Genomic DNA, 21,223 nt, shown 5'->3' with positions numbered 1-21,223 from the left:
CTCGAGTTGTCCATACCTGTATACATTACATTGTTTTAATGAAAACAGAGAAAGATTCTTGCTTTCCTGTGGTTCAGTGTATAGAGCATTGCGCCAGCAACGCTAAAGTCATGAGTTCGATCCCAGGGATTGCACATAGTAAGAAACAAATGTATAGTACAATGCAATGTAAGTCGCTTTGGATAAAAGCGTCTGCCAAAAGAATAAATGTAAAATGTTTGGAAGAATGCTTGTAACCAAACAGTTCTTGGCCAACACTGACTACCATAGTAGGAAACATCACAATGGTACTCAAAAGTGCCCCAGAACTGTTTGCGTTCCTACATTCTTCAAAATATCTTCTTTTGTGAACAAAGAAATATATAAAGCAATGTTTCCTTCTATGGAAGTCAACGGTGGCCAAGAACTGTTTGGTTATAAGCATTCTTCCAAATATCTCTCTCTGTGTTCACCAGAACAAAGAAATTTATGCAGATTTGGAACAACTTGAAGCACATTAAATGAATACAGAATGTTATTTTTGTGTGAACTATCCCCTAAATATGTGTTCCCCATCCTACTTTCTAAATGATTCCATCACTCCTGGTATTGAACACAGCTGCTGTAGGTTTGGATGAGACAGTCTTTTAATTCCAGATGACACCTGTCTGTCTAGCAGTCGTATGGAAGAAGGATTGTGTTGAAGATATCTGGAGTCTTTGTTAATCCCACCTGACCTTTCACACAGCGCCCTACCTCCCCGCCATCCAGCACACACACACACACACACACACATACTTTTCTCCTTGTATATTTCTAAATGGAAATGATTGACAACAGTAAGACTGTCCCACAGTCCCAATGTCCCCACATACAGCAGCATCTAAAAGCCTTTTGATGTATGTATTTGAAAGTGCTCCCATCAGAGAGCACAACACAACTGACTTACAACTGTGAGAGATGATAAAATACTGAGAGAATTCAAACACCCTGTGTTTACCTCCCATTTTTGACGGACAAATATCATTTCTGACAGCCTAAAGATGGGCCAGAGACATTTCTGTCATAACTGTCTGCATGAAATGTTTCATGTTATACAGTTACTTCAATGCAACATGATCAATGTGGCCTAATGACTTTCCAACCTGATCTAAAAGTGATAGTTCACCCCAAAATTAATCATTTTTCAAACCCTCTCATCATTTCAAACCTGTATGCCTTTCTTTCTTCTGCAGAACACAAAAGAAGATAAAATAATGTTAATTCACTGTGTTACAACATTGATTGTCTCAATTGACAGGTTTGATAATACGCAAATTTTGGAGCCCGCTTACAGCGCAGGATGAGATCAAACATGTAAATCACATCATAAAGAAAGGAATAGAAAAGCAGTGAGAGAGAGAGGGGGTTATTAATAGATCTCTCTACCTCTCCTCTTCAATATAAGAATCACTGGGTGTTTGTGAAAAGATGACAGAATGTCAATACCAATAACCTTTACGTCAGTGTAGTGTAACCTCAGGGCTCAAAACTGCCGAGCCCTAAAATCATTTTAGCCAATGAAATGAATGAAAGATTTTTAGTCAGGCAAAGTTTAGAGAAACCGACCTGCAAGGCCTCTAGAAAGCGGAAGGAGCCGAGCCGCCTGCCCCGAGGAACAAGACAAAAACTGGAGTTGTGAAGCAGCTCCTGATAATCAAACCTGTGGACAAATAAACACAAAATGGCAAAAACATTAGATTGAAATTATCCCTCGAAATGTACTGTACACATAGTTATATAACACTTTTTATCAAGGCTGTTTTATTGATTTTTGTTTTCAAACACACACACAAGTGGCCAGTTGTAAAAACAGTAAGTGGAGCTAATGATAAGATTAATTCCTTTATCACCAATTATCACTCACAGTACACCCTCCCACAACAAGCAACGCAAGAGCTGGAATGGAATCGAAATCGAAACAGTACAGAATAATATAAAAATAGAATAGAAACTAAATAGAAACAGAACAGAATAATAGAATATAGTAATAGAAGAGAAGATAAATAGAACAGAGTAATAGAATATGACAGAACACAACAGAACAAAATAGAATAGAATAGAATAGAATAGAATAGGATAGGATAGGATAAGAACAGAACAGAACTTAATAATAGAACAGAACAGAATATAAACAGAAACGAAGCAGAACAGAATAGTATAATAGAATAGAATAGAAACAGAATATTAGAAACAGAACAGAATGAATCATTTTGTCTATTTTAAACATCTGTTTCTGGACGCTAGACTCTTTTATCTGACTTTCAAATGTTAAGACATTTTATACAAATCTGGATTTCTGTAATACTTAGACTCAACTCATTAAATTTAACATGTGTTGTGATGAGGTCATATGACAAACTTAGTAAACAATGTAGCACAATACTGTTTGTATTGTTTAGTGTGCCATAATAGTTACTACTTATTTTATTTTAGTAGTCACATTTTTAACATTAGTAACACAAATTCGAAATTCTAATGGAGAAATGCAATTAACTTTTCCTTATGCTGATTACAATGTGTAAAAAAATGCAATGTAATATACATAACTCTGTCTTTAATGGTGTATAAAGACCTTACATAATGAAGCATTATGTTTTTATTTCCTTAGAATGAACTATTACTATCTACATACAATGATGGTCCCCTTTCATGAAATTCTGCATGTTGTTTCTACAGTAGCCCTGAAGGGACAAACTGCTCTACAGAATCCTGTGTCAGCCACCGTAGTGCTTGGGGTGATGGGAGGAATTAGTCGTTGGTTGCAATTCATAACCCCACCTCTAGATGCCGCTCCAGTTTGATTCACTGGAACTTTAACATATTTATTAAACCATTTAAAACCTGTAAAATCCCACAGGAGACAAATAAAGATACAGATATTATGATAGAGAGGTGATGATGGAGGGATGCTGTTATTCCCCTCTTCTTCTGACAGTCAGTGTTAATCTGACTACAGCTCACTCTCCTCTATTTAATTATCTCATAATGACTCCCTATCTCTGTGTCTCTTCTATTATCTCCATCATGCATCAGCCACCCAGCCAATATGCAGACAAATACGTTCTGTTTTTCTACTGCTTGTTTGAATGAGCAAATGCAGTCCAGCTGTTGTGATCCAATGGTTTGTGAAGTGACTGTGAACTGACCCATAAGAAAGAAAATTCACAGATGACATTATCTTGAGACACCAGTGAGATTAAACGGAAAGCAGATGAAAATTTTGCTCAAGTCTTATCTGCGTCTCAGATATTTCTCCTGGGAAAAAGAGTCAGAAATGTCACAAACGTCTGCATTAGAGTTTCAGAAATGATCTCAACAATGTTACAAACTGAGGTCAGATATCAGATTTGGCCACTGCTTCATCCATCCATTATTCTGTTGAGTCATTGATAGCCTTTACTTGCATGCACTCAAACATATTTAAATCACAGATACATAGAATCCCACCTGCCAAAACACTGGTGGGTGGAAATCTAATCTCTCCGCTGTATTGTAAATAGCTTTTCCCTTATTTAAAAAAAATGCTTTGATCAGAACAATCTCTACGACATGCTACGAAAGGTCTAGACATTAGAGATTGGTTGCCCTGCTAGCGTGTGCTAAACTGTAGATCGTGGAAGCATCAAAGTTGTAAGAGTCACAGTGGGACTTGCTCTCTCAAATGAATCAAACCTCTCGGCCTCGTTGTGTATTTTTAAGGGTCTCAAGCAGGGAGATTGAAAATAGCTTCGTTTCCAATGCTACAATGAAGTCCACTTTAAAAAAAATGTAAACACATACAAATTCAACAGTTATATTACTTGCTTTAGCACCTCTTTGAAAAACTAACAATACAAGTTTTAGATGCAATGCAACTATATAGAACATTTTGCAAGGTGTAAACGCTGGTTCAGAAGCACTTCCAGTTTCACTTGAATTGATTTTATTTTAAATCTTACATATATAATTAAAACTTAAAGATATTGATTTAACACTTTGATTTGGTTGATTGTTTTACAGGATGCATGTACCTGGCCCAGAGTTAACCTCAGGTATTTAATTTATATGAATTTCTATTAATATTTCATTGTATATTACTTGAAAAAAATTATCTTAAAACTACGGAACAGTTATAGATTCTTTGCAGAGGTACCGGAGGTTACACTGTAAAACTTTGCTGTAGTATTTGCAGCAGGTTTGCCAGTAACTTCCTGTTGATTTAATTACTACTTAATATACTTTCCAATTAGTACTGTTTTTAAATTTACTTTAATCAATATAAAATACTTTGACTTTTGAGATTCAAAATGAGCAAGAAGAGACTGGGATTAGCACAGCAACACTGCAAAAAAAGACATTCTTCCTAAGCATTTTTCTCTTGTTTTCTTAAAAAATATTTAAAACTTCTTAAATTATGATTCGTTTACAAAGCAAGAAAAGTGACCCAAGATACTAAGTCTTGATTTATAAATGAAAATATTTAAACTGTGTACGGTTATGCTTAAAACTAAATTGTATATCGAAATCACAGCAAATTTTACAGTGTAAGTTTGGGCCACATAACGTTTATGCTATTGCTGCTGAAACCACCTATTAATGGTTTCTGGTCGTAGTTCGTTCAAATGTTTGTGTAGTGTTGAAAAACTGAAACAGGAAGTTCTTTGGGACCAGCGTTGCTTACGTTTTCCATAGTGGTCTTTATACTCGCATTCTTAATATTTGTCAACATTTACAACAGCATGCACAGCTATACAACTGATAGTTCCTATCTTTGTTTCTAATTCGTTTCAAAACCAAATTGTCTCATTGTTGTATTATATGAGCATCTGACTCATTAAATGGACAACAAGGGTCTATATGAGCAACTTAATACCCAAAATCAACACAGTCTAGATCAAGGTGGTTCATGAAACAATGCGCCAAATTTATAACACAGGGCAAATAGGTCACTTTCACTTTCAAAATAGCGTGAATGCACAATAAAAAAAATGCAATCTACAACTAGTTTAGGGTTTAAAACATGCTTTTTTGCGCGTTAAATAAAGCCGCAAACACTACAAAATACTACAAGAACCATAGTAAATCACGTCACATAATTGATTTAAATACTCTCCTCTCATAAAGATTGGAATCACCTATAAATGCATATGCAATAGGGTCAGTCGCAAAAATATCTGTGTCCACACCTTTCAGTGTCCACTTTCACTGTGTGCATATAGTCCATTCAGAAAGAAGTGATTTTATGCCAAAAGAAGAGTTCGCGCTGCTGCAAGCTATTAGTAAATCTGCCACAAAGTCTCGAAGAAATGGATATCCAGAATGGACCCCTTCACCTTAATTCTGAGGTCATCCCTGACTCATTCAGTTTACAGTAGTTCCCAAAAAGGTACGAAAAATGTCCAAATCATTTTTTGCCAATAAGTAAACGGTTAACGCTTGACGGATGCTGCCAACACCACCATTTGTGTTTAGAAAATGAAACTCAGTCGGGGGTATCGAGGCACAACAGAGGCAGCTGTCATGAGATGCTCCGCTCAGCAGGGGCAGAGGAACGTGAGGTATATTCAGGTTCAACTTAAGACGCCGTGACAAATTCAGACGCACATGAACGCTTAGGAATAATCTGCAACCGAATTCTGCATGCATGGGTGCGTTCGGCAGGCATTCTTCTACTGTGACACCATCCATACTTTGACCTGCATACTAAAAACAACTGCCCCTGAGATGAATGCAAAACAATAACACATAGTTATGTATCTAGCCATTAAACTATTCAACTCTGTTATTATAGAATACAATTCCTCATGGAGGAGAAAATTAAAATATTCCATACAATTCAAGAGGATACATTTATTAAGCGTCGTACCCCAGTAGCTCAGTAACATAAACAGTAGGACTGTCAACAACTGCAACATTCATTTCATTGAATGGATTCAGGCCTGTAAATCTTCTTCCAGCCCAGAGCATCATGGGAGGAGGTGGAATAAGACTCGGTATGAATGAAACCATGGCTCTGTTTCTCATTCTCCGCTCAAAGCGCTGCATAAAGGGCAAATGAAGGAACGTAAAGGCCTGTGACAAATGCGCTGACTGCAAAGGCGGCGCTATGCATTTTTTATTAGCTGTTAATCCATTCCTTGTGTAACTCAATATAAATCAAATTACCAGTCTAGCATGCTTTCACTGACTACAGTAATTAGATGGAAAAGCGACTCGCAGGGTGCTGCGTTTCTTTAAGGTGGGAAAAGAAGAGTATATTGACATTGTATTTACACCTGCGCTTTCTTCTCCTCGCTGACGGACGGATTCGGGTTTTTCAATCACCTGGAAAAAAGGATGGACACTTGAGGGAGAAACAACGTTCTTAAGCTAGTTTGCTTTGTCCATTATACTTAAAAGCGAGAACTAGCATATTTTTTATCGCTTTATCAATTTATTATTGTGTAAGGAAAGAACAGTGTTAGTCAGAATAGACTAAAAACTCACCACATTTGCAATGGAGATGAACCTGCGATAAGGCCGGCAATTGAGTCAATATGCAAGTATTACAACAAGTATTAGCCGCTAGTCTGCATGTTGATATCAGGCAGTGAGGCTTGCACACCGCATAAGTGAATCATCCAATTTGGGGTTAGATTATAGGTTGAGCAACCTCCAAATGTCAACTGCACGTTACTGTTCTATCGGATATGATTATATTACTGTACTATTAATGAGGCAGCGTTTGGTACACCCCCTAAGAGGATGATTTAAATATAAAAGATTAAACTACATACTGTTGCACATTCATCAGACATGGAATACATTCAGAATTACACTTTAATAACAGAGACGTATGTTGCATTTTGTGGGAATTAAATATATATGGCAGCTCTTAAAATTTTAAGGCATGTTTACGAAAAATATGAATGAATACGGATGATGAATAATAATGACTGATTACCAATTATATAGTGAAAATAATGGGAATTTAAAGGTTCTGGGTCTCATTCATGAAACATTTTCATGATTCGTGATCTGCAAAACTCTTCGATTCATGATTTGTAAATCTCGAAAAGGTTTATAAATACTTTGTAAAAAGTAGAAAAATTTATAGCAGAATAATTAGAGTTTTAATTTAAGTTTAATTTAGTTGTATTTTAAATTAGCATTTATTTGTAATTTATATACATTTTTGTTAAAGTTTTAGCAATTTTGGTATATACTTTTGTCATTTTAGCATCTCTTTGTTTATTTTTTATGTTCCCGCTATAATTTTAGTTTTTGTTTGTCATCATAATTTTAGTGCTTTAAATTTATCTCAGTTTAATTTCAATTTCAAATTTTCCTTTGGTTGTTCAAATGAAGTCAATATTTTATTTGATATCAATGAAAAGAATGTGTTTCCAAGTTTGAATTGTGTAATCAAAAATAACCTTGCTTTATAGTTAGATGTGTGTATGTTAATGAATTCCAATCATTTGTAAATATGGTGCGCATGCACACTCATTCATAATTAGCATAACCCCAACCTATTACGTATCTAGGAATGACAAAAAACAAACAAGATACAAAAAACAAAAAAATAACCAATTGAACCAACATTACAGCTGGGTTCAAACTGAGGTTTCTTAACCTCTCTGCTCTCTCTCTCTTTCTGTCTGTATAGACTTATTAAAACTTAATGTCCAAGCCTACCTGCGAATATTTATGCTGGCAGTGAGTTAAATCTCACTCAGGAAGAAACAAATTGATTACTCTTGGAAGTGTGTTGAGTAAAAATAGAGTAGACTAAGGTGAGGTCTCTGGCTCCTGACCGGGCGCAGAAGGATCGTTCGGAGGGACATATCATTAGCCACATTTGCCATCTTATATTGTAGCATATGATTTATTATTCCCTGCGTGATCTTTGTCCTAACAAAGAGGCTGGATCATTGCTTCAATATTCAGGAGCGTGTTCTGTCCTTGGTAAACTGCATGACAATAAAATCATAAAAGAGAAGAAATAAATCATTTCAATCATTGAACGACACCGGGAGTTATCTACTCTAATTTAAACTTAACCAGTTGAGATGAAAAGAAAAATAAGATGAAGAAAAGAGATGCAAATGAATATCAGTCATAGTTTTTCATTTTACATTCCCCTGGTGGTCCACTTATAATGTTTGATGTTTTCTTTCCTCGCTGTGCCTTTAAGACTCATATAGAATGTATTTGGTCTGTTTAGATGTGAAAGGAGATGCAATGGTTTGCTGCAGGCTACAATCTGTGCTGAACAATAGATCAGAGTGAAGTGATGAGAGACCTTGTCAAGAGTAAATTTCAATTCAAAGAGTTGTAACTCATCTAGTTTGCAAAGCCAACGAACGTAGACGTCATTTACATACGCCTTAAAGGGACAATGCCACACAAAATTACAATTCTTTTATCATTTACTCATCCTCATGGAATTCCACACCCGACTTTCTTACCTACAACAAGAACGAAGAAGTTTTGAAGAACATTGGTAACCAAATAACACTGATCCCCATTGACCCCCGTTACAAACAGTCATGAGATTGTGCTTGTGTATATGGAAGCTCACAGTTAAAATAAACCCGACATTCAGAACTAACAATCATCTCTTTTGACAACATCCAGTTACGCTGTGGCAGAAATCAGGCGATCACTAGAACATGACTAATGATGAGTTTGTTTAGATGAGACTGGTGTAAAACTGACAGCTTTAGCTAATTCCTTCGTTCCGGCTAGACCGCGCCACCATGTAGTCGACATAATCCATTCAGACAGTTTACAAGAGGTTTGACATGCTGAAACAGCTTTTTTCTGTTAAGGGTGTGTTATCTGAAATGTCTAATTGAGCAGCTGTCAGGGGAAGCGGACTCACGCCAAACCCTCTCCCACATAAAACCCCAGCACTGTCTGGTCCATCACTATCTCACTTTCTACAGAGAGATATAAGGATAGAAAATATCACTAAACAGAGTCTGGAGTGTACCACAAGATAGGTAAATACGATCAATCCATACAAAAGTCAACCTTAAGATGAACATTTTAACACTTTATTGATGTCAGTATTTGATGGTTTAAATACCATCATGTGAAGTTTTTAAGGCATAGTTTTTCATAGTCAGGCAAGTAAATCGTCACATACATAACGGCCCATATTCCTCATAAATCGGCAAATGAGAATGAATATATAATCACAATTTCATGTGTATTAAGAGTCTTTTGTTCATCATTTGTCGGGTTGCTTCTGCTCTGCATCTTTTAATTCACAAAAATCCAAGAAATTGTCTCGCAGAAACGTAGATCCCAATTCATAACCAATCATTTTTCCCTCTTTTATATAAAAAACTCACTGATTTCCGGACTCGATTTTTGGGGAGTTTAGTAAAATATAAACAGATTTCTCAATATATTGGTAAAAAATGCTTTCTCTTGCAACTCCCAGGCCATTTTGCACAGCTTAAAATAACTTTCTAGATGTGTCAGTGCTAATTGAACAGATTTTTTCAGTTCAGAGTTTATTCGTATGTTGATCGCATGCTTTGAACTGATAATGACTTTCTTACTTCGTATTTTTGTCTTGTTTTCCAGTACAATCGGTAAAAATTCTTCAATCAAGATGCATTTTCTTGATGAGCAAAATGACCTAAGAAAATAAGTCTAGTTTTTAGACAAAAAGTATGAAATTTCAGTGAATTTCTGCTTAAAACAAGCAAAATCATCTTACAATGGGCTAACAAAAATAATATCAAATTTAGTGACAAAGAAAAAGATAAACCTTAATTCAAGATTATTTTTTAAACCCATTGTCAGATTTTTTTGCTTGTTTTAAGCACAAATTCACTTATTCAAATTTTCCTCATCGAGAAAATGCATCTTGGTCCAAGAATTCCTAGACATTTGTACTGGAAAACAAGGCAAAAACACTTGGTAAGAAAGTAATTTTTGCAGTGCATTTACTGTACTCATTATGATGATGATCTGTCAGTTGCAATTTTTCATGGTTTAATAAAACATCACAACTCATTTAGTTTTGAGCCCATGATCCACTGGATGCTAAATAAAAAATAACACACGCATACTTACAAGCTGTTAAAGGGGAACATTTATTTATTATTTATGTATTTTACCATTGGCCATCTTTTATTTTGCCTAGGGCCTGATGTACACCAGGACCACCACTGGTGCCCCCTCAAAACAACAGGACACAAAACACAACACTTCTGCAGAACACAAAAGGAGATATTTTGAAGAATGTTGGTAACCGAACGATGGTGGTACCCATTGACCTGCATTGGTTTGTGTGTGCACTGCCGTTGTTCTGTTACAAACATTGATCAAAATATCTTCTTTTGTGTTCGGCAGCAGAAAGAAAGTCATCCAGGTTTGAAATGACAAGAGGTGAATTAAAATGATTTTTGGGTGAACTATACCTCTTTAATATTGGTCATATTGGATTTCAAGTCTTATCACACATACAAACATATTTGTCCTGGTTCTGAAATACCTCTTCTCCCATAAATAACACTCAGGGAAAGTGATCTGGCCATACTTAAATTTGCAATCTAATGTTGAATTTCTCAAGTGTGTTCCTGAAACAGCATCAGATCGGAGCGCTGGCATTTTGTCTCTAAGCGCTGCGTGACATTGTGATGTTTAACAGTGGTGTAGGGCGCTCCACATCTTTGATCAAATGGCTCACCGCCGGGTCGTGGGGCTGGAGAACTCATTACATCTCGAGCTGAGCCTGATCCCATCCACAAACCCTTGTAGATATGCATCAGCGCACTGCTCCATCTCATCTGCTCCAACACTCCCGCCTTATCAGCTGAAGCTAGCCAATTTATTCCAGCCCACCAAATACCATTTCTTCTCCATCCTCTTAGTTCTTTTCACACCAACCATGAGAAGAAGCACACACGGCGGACATGCATTACAGGCTGTGCCACACAAGCAACTAATCATCCATGTCTTATAACTGCTGCGAAGGCAACACAGGTGTGAGGTAGTAGGGCTACTTTTTATTATACTACTTGTTTGAAAGCATGGGGGTCAAACTGGGTTTTTTTATCCATTGAAACCCCAAAATCATTTATAATTGGATGTACTTGTTTAAGAGTGGTGTCACATAGTTTACACTTCAAAAAGTTTCTTAGCTTTAGTAAGGAACTGTCTTAGCATTTTTCAATGAAGGTGGTTCTTCAGTTATGGTTCAGGCCATATGGTATTTCCTCACTTTCAAAGCAATGCATCACAGATTCTACTAAACAGCATATAGTATATTCTATCTCTTTATGAAAAACGTATATTCCAAACTTTTAACAACAGAACATGAATATGGAGAATGTGTGCGTAATAAAGACTCAATCTTTGAATATGAAAAATTGTTTTGGAACTTGAAGCCATGGTCTGTACGATAATTTACGACTAATTCATTTACATAATATATGTGTGTGTGTACTGTGTATAATAATTATATATATAAAACACAAACACATACTGTATATGTACTTTGGCATCGGGAGATGGTATGTCAGAGAAGGAAGGTATGTGCCAGCTCGGTTTTTGCTGTATGGAGACTACAAACCAAGATGACTGCTTGGTCCAGGACTATAAATACCAGATGCCTCTGCGGCGGACAAACAGCAGTTGTGAAGGATCTGTTAATGGGTGTGTGTGAGGGATTCCAGTGTGAGAAGGGTGTCCATGTTTTCTGTTGTAAAGTTTTAGGAGTTTAAGTTGTTGATTAAAAAGAAAAGAGAAGCTTTTGCTTTTACTCTGCCTGGACTGAATTTAAGACGTGCTTTGGTGATTCCTTACCTCTCAAAATGCTACAGTACAGTATATATATAGGAAATATTTACATGTCTATATATACATTAATATTTATATACAATTTATTTAGAAAAAAGAACAATTAACAAACAAAATGAAAGGTGACCATTTAAAGCGGCAATCCCTGTTTGAAGCACAAAATTTCAGTTTACTTTAGATACCTAGAGTCAGCTGAAATCAAAATAACATTACCTGAAAAATCATACTTAACATCTCTTATTACAGTATAAATCACTTTTGTATACAGATTTGTTGTTGTTAAGTTTTGTTTTTAGCCATTTTAAACCTTTAATGTGCTCAATCAATGATTTTTTCGTATTAAAAATATATATTTTTTAGTGGTGGGCATAGATTAATTTTTTTAATCTAGATGAATCTAGATTAATTCCAAGGTTAATCTAGATTAATCTAGATTAAAATGGCTCATTTGAATTCTGCCGAAGGCATTCAGAATATGTGTGCTACCCAAATAATGACTAAAAGTAAGTCTTTGAGAACGGGTTTCTCAAGCCAGGTGGCGCATTAGACCAGGGGCTCATCTCCTGTTTCCAAAATGCATCACAAACTGCTTGAGAAAGCTGTTCTACTATGATAATTGGTGATGAAAATTAAATTATGTTCAATAAGATGAACTTGTGTTTACTTCCGCATTAGCTAAGGGATGATTTGCGTTTAGGTGGTACTTGAGACTGGAAGAGCTCCTACAGTACATTTACATTTAGTCATTTAGCAGACGCTTTTATCCAAAGCGACTTACAAAGTGTGAGGGAGCAACAAGCGATATGTCATACAGGAGCCATAATACATTAGATCTCAATACAAAGTTACTGGTTTTAACTAAAGCTAGACCACTACCTGTTGAGAGAAAGTGTTTTTTTTTAAACCAATTCCGCATTGCACAAGGTGCAAACAACCTTAGTCTTGTCGATGTTTCTATTGGGAAGGTTCTTAAAAATTAATATTCCCTGAAGCAAACCCGGCGGCTTCATAGCTGCATCCATGTTAGCACGTCACGTTTGATGCGGTAATTTCACAGTAACGTTATGTTGTGTTCAGACCAAACGCGAATGGCGTGTCAAGCGCGAGTGATTTATATGTTAATGCAAAGAGCCAATAGACCTACTTGCTGCGCGAATCGCGCGAATGAAGCCCTGGTTATGAGATGATGAGGCGGCTTCTGCTTCCGCGAATGACGGCGAATCACGCGAGTTGAAAAATCTCGTTCTCGCCCCGTACAGTGCAGTTAAGCTGGTATACATCCGAGCTAAAATATCATGGTGAAAGTCATCTTAGCTTGCGTAGTATAGACCCAGCTCCCAACCCAACTTTGAGAATAGATTAACGGCGACATTTTTTTTATCGCGCGATAAGAGTCTCACTGCGTTAACGCCGTTAACGGCCCACCACTAATATTTTTATTTCATATATATTGAAAGTAAAACAAATAAACAAAAGGTGTTGTTCAACCCAGTTTCATTTATTATTAAACGCAAGAACAAAACAAGCCATTCCCGTCAAAACTGTATTCTGAAAAAAAGTCCAGCTGATATTTTCAATAAAATGACAGTGGTATGAAATCTGACAGAAAATGGACATCCTGCTGTTTAAAAACTGGTATTATTCAATATCTGTGTGTTTTGTGTGTAATACATCTAAAGGGGGGTTTGACTGGAGCTGGCCCCTGGGATTTCCACCCAGCAGGGCGCAGCACTAAAGCTTAAACGTTCGTTCTATCGCAACGGGAAGCAACATCAGCCATTCACCGCGAATCAAAGCCTTCCAATGATTTTATTTTGTGATGGGCTATTGCCAATGGAGGGGAATGATGATGGGGGGGATTTCTTTAAAAGACAGACGTAGAGAGAGTGGGTTCTCCTGGCTTGCACTGTCTTTCTCACTTTCTTTGAAGAGCCGTCAGGTTTTAATTGCAGCTCTGAGATCAACGAGGAGTAATGAAATCTTTATTGGGCTTCTGGCAAGAAGAGACCACTCTCATCCAATCGTCTATTTATTGGGACGGCGGGAAACATCAGATGAGCACTCGTGTGTCTGCGTGAATGACGTAGAGCAATGGTTCTCAAACTTTTTTGCCGTAAGGCCCCCTTTATGTAGAGTGGATTGCTTTGCGGCCCCCAAATAAAGAATCTTAAACTATGAATTTTATTTAAAACATAAACATGTGCAGTTATACAATGCTAGATCTTTTGGTTTGTGTTCTGATGTTTGACTACCAAAATGCATGATACATTTAGGAATTTCATAAAATTTGTGCCCCCCCCGGATCCATCTTGGTCCCCCTAGTTTGAGGACCACTGAAGTTAAGAATCTGTATTCATTTACCCTAATGCTTTTCTAATACGTTTTATTCACCCTAATATTAAATGTTGAATGTACATTTACACGGCTCGATTCTAGAAAATTTTGATATAAGTGAATATTTCTTTATTCCCTGTGCATGTGACATTTGTGTCACTGAAAATTTGTGTCAGAGAAGGGAGACCAAGAGAAAGATAGAAAACAATTGTTTAATGTGTGCTAGGTTTATTGCTGTCAGAAATAGCATCATTCTCCAGAGTGACCCTTGAACACATGTGACAGTCGTCCTGTTTGTAAAGCCAGAAGAAAATGGCGTTTTTATTTCAACTGCGCCCCTCAGAAACTGCCTGACCTTCAACAGGCTGAATACTGTGAACGCCAGGGTATTACACTGAAATAAATATCATTATATTCTATTGTGACATTTCAAAAATGAAAATTCTGTCACCATTTATGTTGTTCACACATCAATCCTATGTTGAATTTAACACATATGATGTTATTATATCTATTAAAGATCATATGATTTAGAATCTTCAAGGTCTCTTTCACAATGAAAGTGAATGGTGAGCACGGATGTCAAGATGTCAATTATATGAATATGATTTGAATGCCATGACAGAAGACCACTTTTCCAGATTTTGTACCCAAAGATTTTGAATATAGCGTACAAACCATTTTTATAGTGTATCCTTGTCTTTAATCCTGCTCATTCATCCAATCTCAAATGACTGTCACTCCTCTTACATGCGTTTTTAACTATTGAATATTAAATTCCGTTCCAATACACTGAGCCAGAAAAACCTGAGATGGATTAGCATGGAGGATTATCCGTTTCAGTGGTTGGTGATATTGCTGGAGTCTTTTGGTGAGAGATGGTGGTTTGTGGAACATCAGTCTGCTATCGATGTTTCTGTTGGGATGGTTAATTGGGGTGGTTAGGGGGGCGTAATTGAGGCGCGTGTTAAGGAGGGAAAATAGCACCTCCTTCCTCCTTCATTTCTTTCCCAGACGGTTTTTCGATGGTGACGCCCTGAGCGAGCGAGACGGGTGATGTATGGTGAGGTTGAATGCAGACACAATTTAATGTGTCCTGGAGGTATTTGTACCTCAGTGCTTGTTATTCTATTGTGCTGGATATAAATGCATATGAATGAACTTCGGGTATATAAAGAAATTACATCAGCACTGCATTAGGAACTGAGGACAGAAGACTTACGTGTGTGTATGTAATAAAAAAATATATATCTCTAACAGATGTAGAAGTCAAGTAAAATGTATTATGTTTTTTGTGTGAGTTTACGCATTTGGCATAAATAATATTATGCGTTATATCTAAGCAAATGGCATAATGCAGTACACCTAAATATTTATAGTGACCACAAAACATAAAAACTTTAATTTTATCATGTAGATAACATAAAACAATATTTAAGAATTTAAACATCTCCTGGCAATGGGATATTTTTTATATATTCAGTTATTATTGTGTTTTTGTGTTCTGTGAACTAGCTTATTTAGTACAAACTCTATTATTTTATGAAACTTTACAAGACCAACACTATTATGTATGTACAAAATGGTTTTTTATCTTTCATATACTGTCAGAGTTTTATGCGTGTGTTTGCAACTTCAAGGGTCCTCTGGGGTCTTTTGACATACGAATGTATGAATGTTATTTCTTATATTCTGTTTTTGTCTTTCATTTCTCTAATCTGTCACTACTGTTTTGCCTCTCAGTATCGGATGGACAGTTATGTCTCTCTCTCTCTCTCTCTCTCTCTCTCTCTCTCTCTCTCTCTCTCTCTCTCTCTCTCTCTCTCTCCATCCCTAAACTGTGTGACCTGAAAGGTTTTCTTTCACATTATCTTTTTTCCAGGACTTTTATAATGTGTTTCAATGCCTGAGGTCTGAAGCAAATGATCATAATGCATTACAGAGTCACACTGTAGGAGTTAATGTGTGTGTGTGTCCCAGCTATCATATTCATACCTTCCATTTATAACACTCATACCGCTAAAGGCACCTGCAGGACTAAACCTCAGACCACAAAGTGAAGCCAGCACATATTATTACCACTTTTTTCCCCAATGCTTTAAATAATCTTTCAATTTCACAATGGCATTAGGAATGAGGCATGTTTTCCCTTCAGAGATTGATTTTGAAATGTGATATTTACATAAGTATGCTTAATGGCTTCACCAGAGTTGTAATATGTGTCTATATGATCACAGACGGTCATCTAAAAATCAAGAGGTCAAGGCAAATCGTAGATGAACGTAAATGAAAATAGCAGTCACCATTATGGAGAATATGCACATTGAGTTTGAACACGTACTGTAAATACCTCATAATCGGTAGCCTACACATATACACAATCAGTATATGATGGTCTTCTGCCATTAGACTGGAAAATGCATTTAAAAAATTTTCATTAAACAACATTTATTATGATGCCGTAACAAAGTCGATTTTAGAATCTTTTATTTGTAACTTTGTTTGGATTCTATGAATTCTACGTTCTCTTTTTTAGGTCATTAGCCAGTAAATGTTCAGTAAACACTACAGGTGTAATGATGGCCGCAGGCACCGAGCTCTAATCCACAAGATCATTTAGAGTTAATTTCAACTTCATTACCATTGTGTGTGGGTGAGTTGTTAACTCAGTAATTTGTTTGTCCATATTCACCAGTTTGACTCATTTAGCCCGGTGCACATAATAAACGAACATTAAAATCTACGTTTACATGGACCCTCATAATGCGATTATATAAGATTTTGGCAATACTGTGATTACACTTCCTCATGTAAACGCAATCATTTGATTTAAATATTGTGATTAAGCTGATAATCACATGTAAGCATAATCGAAGTAACACCGGTTTTAAAGGGGTCTTATGACACGGCATGAAGTAGTATTATAGAATGTTTTATATCTAATCCAATGTGTATGCACAATTTAAGGTTAAAAAACACTGTATTTTTCACATACTGTGCATGTTTTTATCTCCTCTTTGCCCCGCCTCTCTGAAACACACAGATTTTTAACAGAGCTCATGGCTCTGAAAAGCGAGGTGTGCTATGATTGGCCAGTTAACCAGTGCGTAGTGATTGGTTGAATCCTGCAAGCGTGTGAGGGAAATGTAACCCCTATTACCATATTTGGAACATCAGGTTCCAAAGCAATTGTACTGACAGGTATACATTTGGGCGGTCTTAGTCAAATTATACCATGAACTGATGTAGATTTTAAAGGCAGGTCTGGGTGAGCATTTGCTTTTAAATGGAATGCATCTTTTGTTCCTACACTTAAATATTTGCAATTTTACGTGTCTAATACATGCATGAGAAACTTTTAACACCCCAAAGACTCAGAAAAACATGAATTCGCGCCATATGACCCCTTTAATTGCAATATGAAGGCATGTTAACACCTTAATCACATTTATGATGCTTCTGTCACGCACCATAAGCGCAAATTCAAGGTAAACATGACAGTCTGAAGTTTAATCGTCATCACAGCATGCTGTCAGAAGTCTCTGCTCCTTCACACAGAAAGAGCACGAACGCAATGTTTACACCACCGTTGTGGATACATTTTCCATCATATGTGTATATTCAACACGACATTGAATAAACATAAAATTCGTCCAAAAAATGGTGTTTTGCATTTGACGCGATTCACACAAATACATTAAAACGACAGCCAGTAACACACATCTACTGAATCCAAGAGCTTTGTTTGTGCTGTGTATTATAGCAAATTATCAGACTAATAATACTTTCATGGAAACAGGAGCAAAGAAGTGTTTTCATGTCACGTAAACATTTTACTTCAATTACGTCCTTACTCTGATTATTGGAAATAATGCGATTATTGGTGTGCATGTAAACATAGTCATTGTTCCATTGAAGGCTATCAGCCAATCACAGCAAGGCCGAGCTTTTGCTTCAACTAATGTTTCCAACAGTCTAATTTTTAACATTTTAACGAATAGATGGCTAATTTGTATGATCTTTTTTCTTAATCACCCTCTTGTATAAGTTACATTTTCAATAAGAATATAGTACCGAGGGGGTCACGGTGGCTTAGTGGTTAGCACGTTCGCCTCACACCTCCAGGGTTGGGGGTTCGATTCCCGCTTCCGACTTGTGTGTGTGGAGTTTGCATGTTCTCCCCGTGCCTCGGGGCTTTCCTCCGGGTACTCCGGTTTCCTCCCCTGGTCCAAAGACATGCATGGTAGGTTGATTGGCATCTCTGGAAAAAATTGTCCGTAGGGTGTGAGTGCGTGAGTGCGTGAGTGCGTGAGTGCGTGAGTGCGTGCGTGCGTGAGTGAGTGAATGAGTGAATGAGTGAGTGTGTGTGCCCTGCGATGGGTTGGCACTCCATCCAGGGTGTATCCTGCCTTGATGCCCGATGACTCCTGAGATAGGCACAGGCTCCCCGTGACCCGAGGTAGTTCAGATAAGCGGTAGAAATGGAATCGAATGGAATATAGTACCGCAGCGATTACATATTTTTCTATGCAAACCTCGCAAGCGAGTTAGCCTTTCAACACTTCCGGTTTCATCACCTCAAAGTCTGTTTTCTTTATAGGTTTTGGGAAAATTGCCTCAAATAAGATCCGTGGTTAACAAACGTGACTTTTTAAAGCTCTGTGTCTTAAAAACGACAGTTGCTAACAAGTTGCTAAAAGCGACTTTATGCTTTGGCGAAACGCTAGACGTCATCACGAATATAAATCTTACAAATAATGCAACGTGGGCACAAATCTTAAAAAATGTGGACAGAGATTCATTCACAGAGTAATTAAGTACCAGTGAACACGTTTTGAAAAAAGTTTTCAGAGGCTTGATGGTAGTGACGATGATATCGAATGACCGTAGTGTGGTCTGTTAATGCCCTCATGTTAGCTTTTGATTTACAAATATTCTGAATAATAATATTGATTTCATTGGTAAAGATGATCCTTATGGAAAATGTGTAAGTATCATAAACCTTTGTTAATGCCAGAGCTTATTTTTTTGCGATCTTCCAAAAGTCTGCAGTTTCTATGTCTGTAGGCTTTCGTTCGAGAGAATCAATACGGCACTCATTTACGGGTAAAATTTGAGGCTCGATATCTCAGAACTGCTTAGAATGTAGATAGAACCTCAACCTTATCATTTCAAGGAGACGTATGTGTTATTTTGTCCAACCAACCAGAAAAGGAAAGTGTGTTTGTGAAACCCTTTTAAGAGCAAGTAACATTAGATCACGAAAATGACATTTCATGCATTCTGTTATGTTGCCGTGTTTGAAAGTAAGCTGTCTGCCAAGGTTTAAGTCAGAAGGTGAATGAATAACAAAGTTATTGGTCTGGAAAAAAGGGAGTTGACTCTGAATCAAGCATATGAGACGTAAACGTCCGAGTCTCTAATCGCCGCATATCTACGTCACTAGAAATAGTCCCCGCCTACATTTTGCTGGGACTGCCGCAAAAACTCTACTCTCCTCCCCCAAACACTGTCGCTCGATCGTGATGCGTGTCCATCATGTCTAGAACCTGTGTTCTACGTTGTGAAACTAAGTCAGTCTTATTTCAACTACCAAAGGAATAACTTCTTAGGAAACAATGGTTTCAATTAATATTTCAAACAACACCAAAGGAGTATAACCCCAGGGTTTACTATGTGCGCTTCATTTCACCGAAGATTGCTTCAATAATCTTGGCGCGTTCACAGCATGTATGTTAAAAGACTGTCCTTGAAAGAGGGGGAAACACCAACTTTATTTGGACCTATTAGCTCCACCGAATCACAACCTGTAAGTGTGACTATTTCTTTCTTGACTTCAAGAAATATTTGTGTCCCTTAGGTCTGTGTTTAGCTAATGCATATACCGCTAACGTTAACATGTACAGTTATTTCTGGGGTATTACAGTTTGTTTATCTAGCTATGAACTCGGCTAACTTAAGTGTTCAATCTATTATCGTCTATCTATTATCTACTATTGTCTTCGGATGTTTATTCGTCAGACTCAGGCTCTAACTGGTATGGTAAAATCCCCGCCATCTCTATCCATACACTGTATTTAATATATAACCTGTAAACCGTAATCCAGTAATGATGGTAGGCGTTACATTTGCGACGAATGATGAACGCGTTTGACCAATCACAGCAGATTCCCGTAATGATGTGGGGCGTTCTGTTCGTGGCCTATACTGAACGCATTTGACACAACATCACAACAGACTACACCATCTGACCAATCACAACAGACTACACAATCTGACCAATCACATGACACTAGGCAAACGACTAGGAGGGGATTAGATGGATGAAACGCAAAACTAATCATTTGAGAGTCAGACAAGAAGTAAGGTAAGAATAACTGATTTATATTACGACATAATAGTGTTTTGACACCTTCTATGTACATTAACTTCATACTCCATAAACCAAAGTAGGACCTTACTTACTCTTTTAAACAGCTGGAGATGACGCCCAGTGAATTGCGTCTGTTCTCCAGCATTGCATGATGGTGCTTATGTGCATGTGCCATGGGCTTTTAAGGAACAATAATGCAGAAAATGCTGCAGAAAGTACAAACCTCTCAGAAAGTACTTCAGAGAAACACTTCATGAGAAAATGGTTTGTGCGCCATGTTACTGTATCATGTCCACTCAATGGTTTATGTAATTGAGTACATTGTGTTGCCTTATAAAAAGCCTTTATCGCAAACGTTACACTAATAAATAGGTTTGTTATGTGCATTTTGTCTGTATTTTCAGATCGGTGACCCTCGGCTCAGTGAACAACATGTAGCAAAAATAACAGGTTAAAGCTGTCACACTGTGAATACACAGCATGCCGCTGCTTCTGTGCACAGTTGGAGTGCTGTAAACTGTGAAAACAGGCACCCAAATGAATATGTGAGCTTTTGTGCTTCAAAAGTTAGACGATTAAGTTAAGATGACAGCGCTAAAACAAAAAGACTGAAATATACAGTGCCATTGATATCTGGTTTAAAAGGGTTTTTGGGTAATATTCCTGTGTGTGTGTGTGTGTGCGTGCGTGTGTGTGCGTGCGTGCGTGCGTGCG

General features: G+C 37.2%; 1 protein-coding gene across 1 annotated transcript in view; it reads right to left on the bottom strand.

The window, feature by feature from the left end:
• The window catches only part of LOC130434877 (exostosin-1), a 171,473-nt gene that overhangs the window by 30,425 nt on the left and 119,825 nt on the right, over positions 1 to 21,223 (bottom strand). Inside the window, exon 3 of the mRNA XM_056765249.1 lies at positions 1,588 to 1,681. Within this exon, the coding sequence (XP_056621227.1) occupies positions 1,588 to 1,681 (94 nt within the window). The remainder of the gene's footprint in view (positions 1 to 1,587; positions 1,682 to 21,223) is intronic.

Source organism: Triplophysa dalaica, chromosome 13, assembly GCF_015846415.1.
Source record: "Triplophysa dalaica isolate WHDGS20190420 chromosome 13, ASM1584641v1, whole genome shotgun sequence".
In the NCBI taxonomy this organism is placed as follows: Eukaryota; Metazoa; Chordata; class Actinopteri; order Cypriniformes; family Nemacheilidae; genus Triplophysa; species Triplophysa dalaica.
This window is presented reverse-complemented; position numbering and strand designations above follow the sequence as displayed.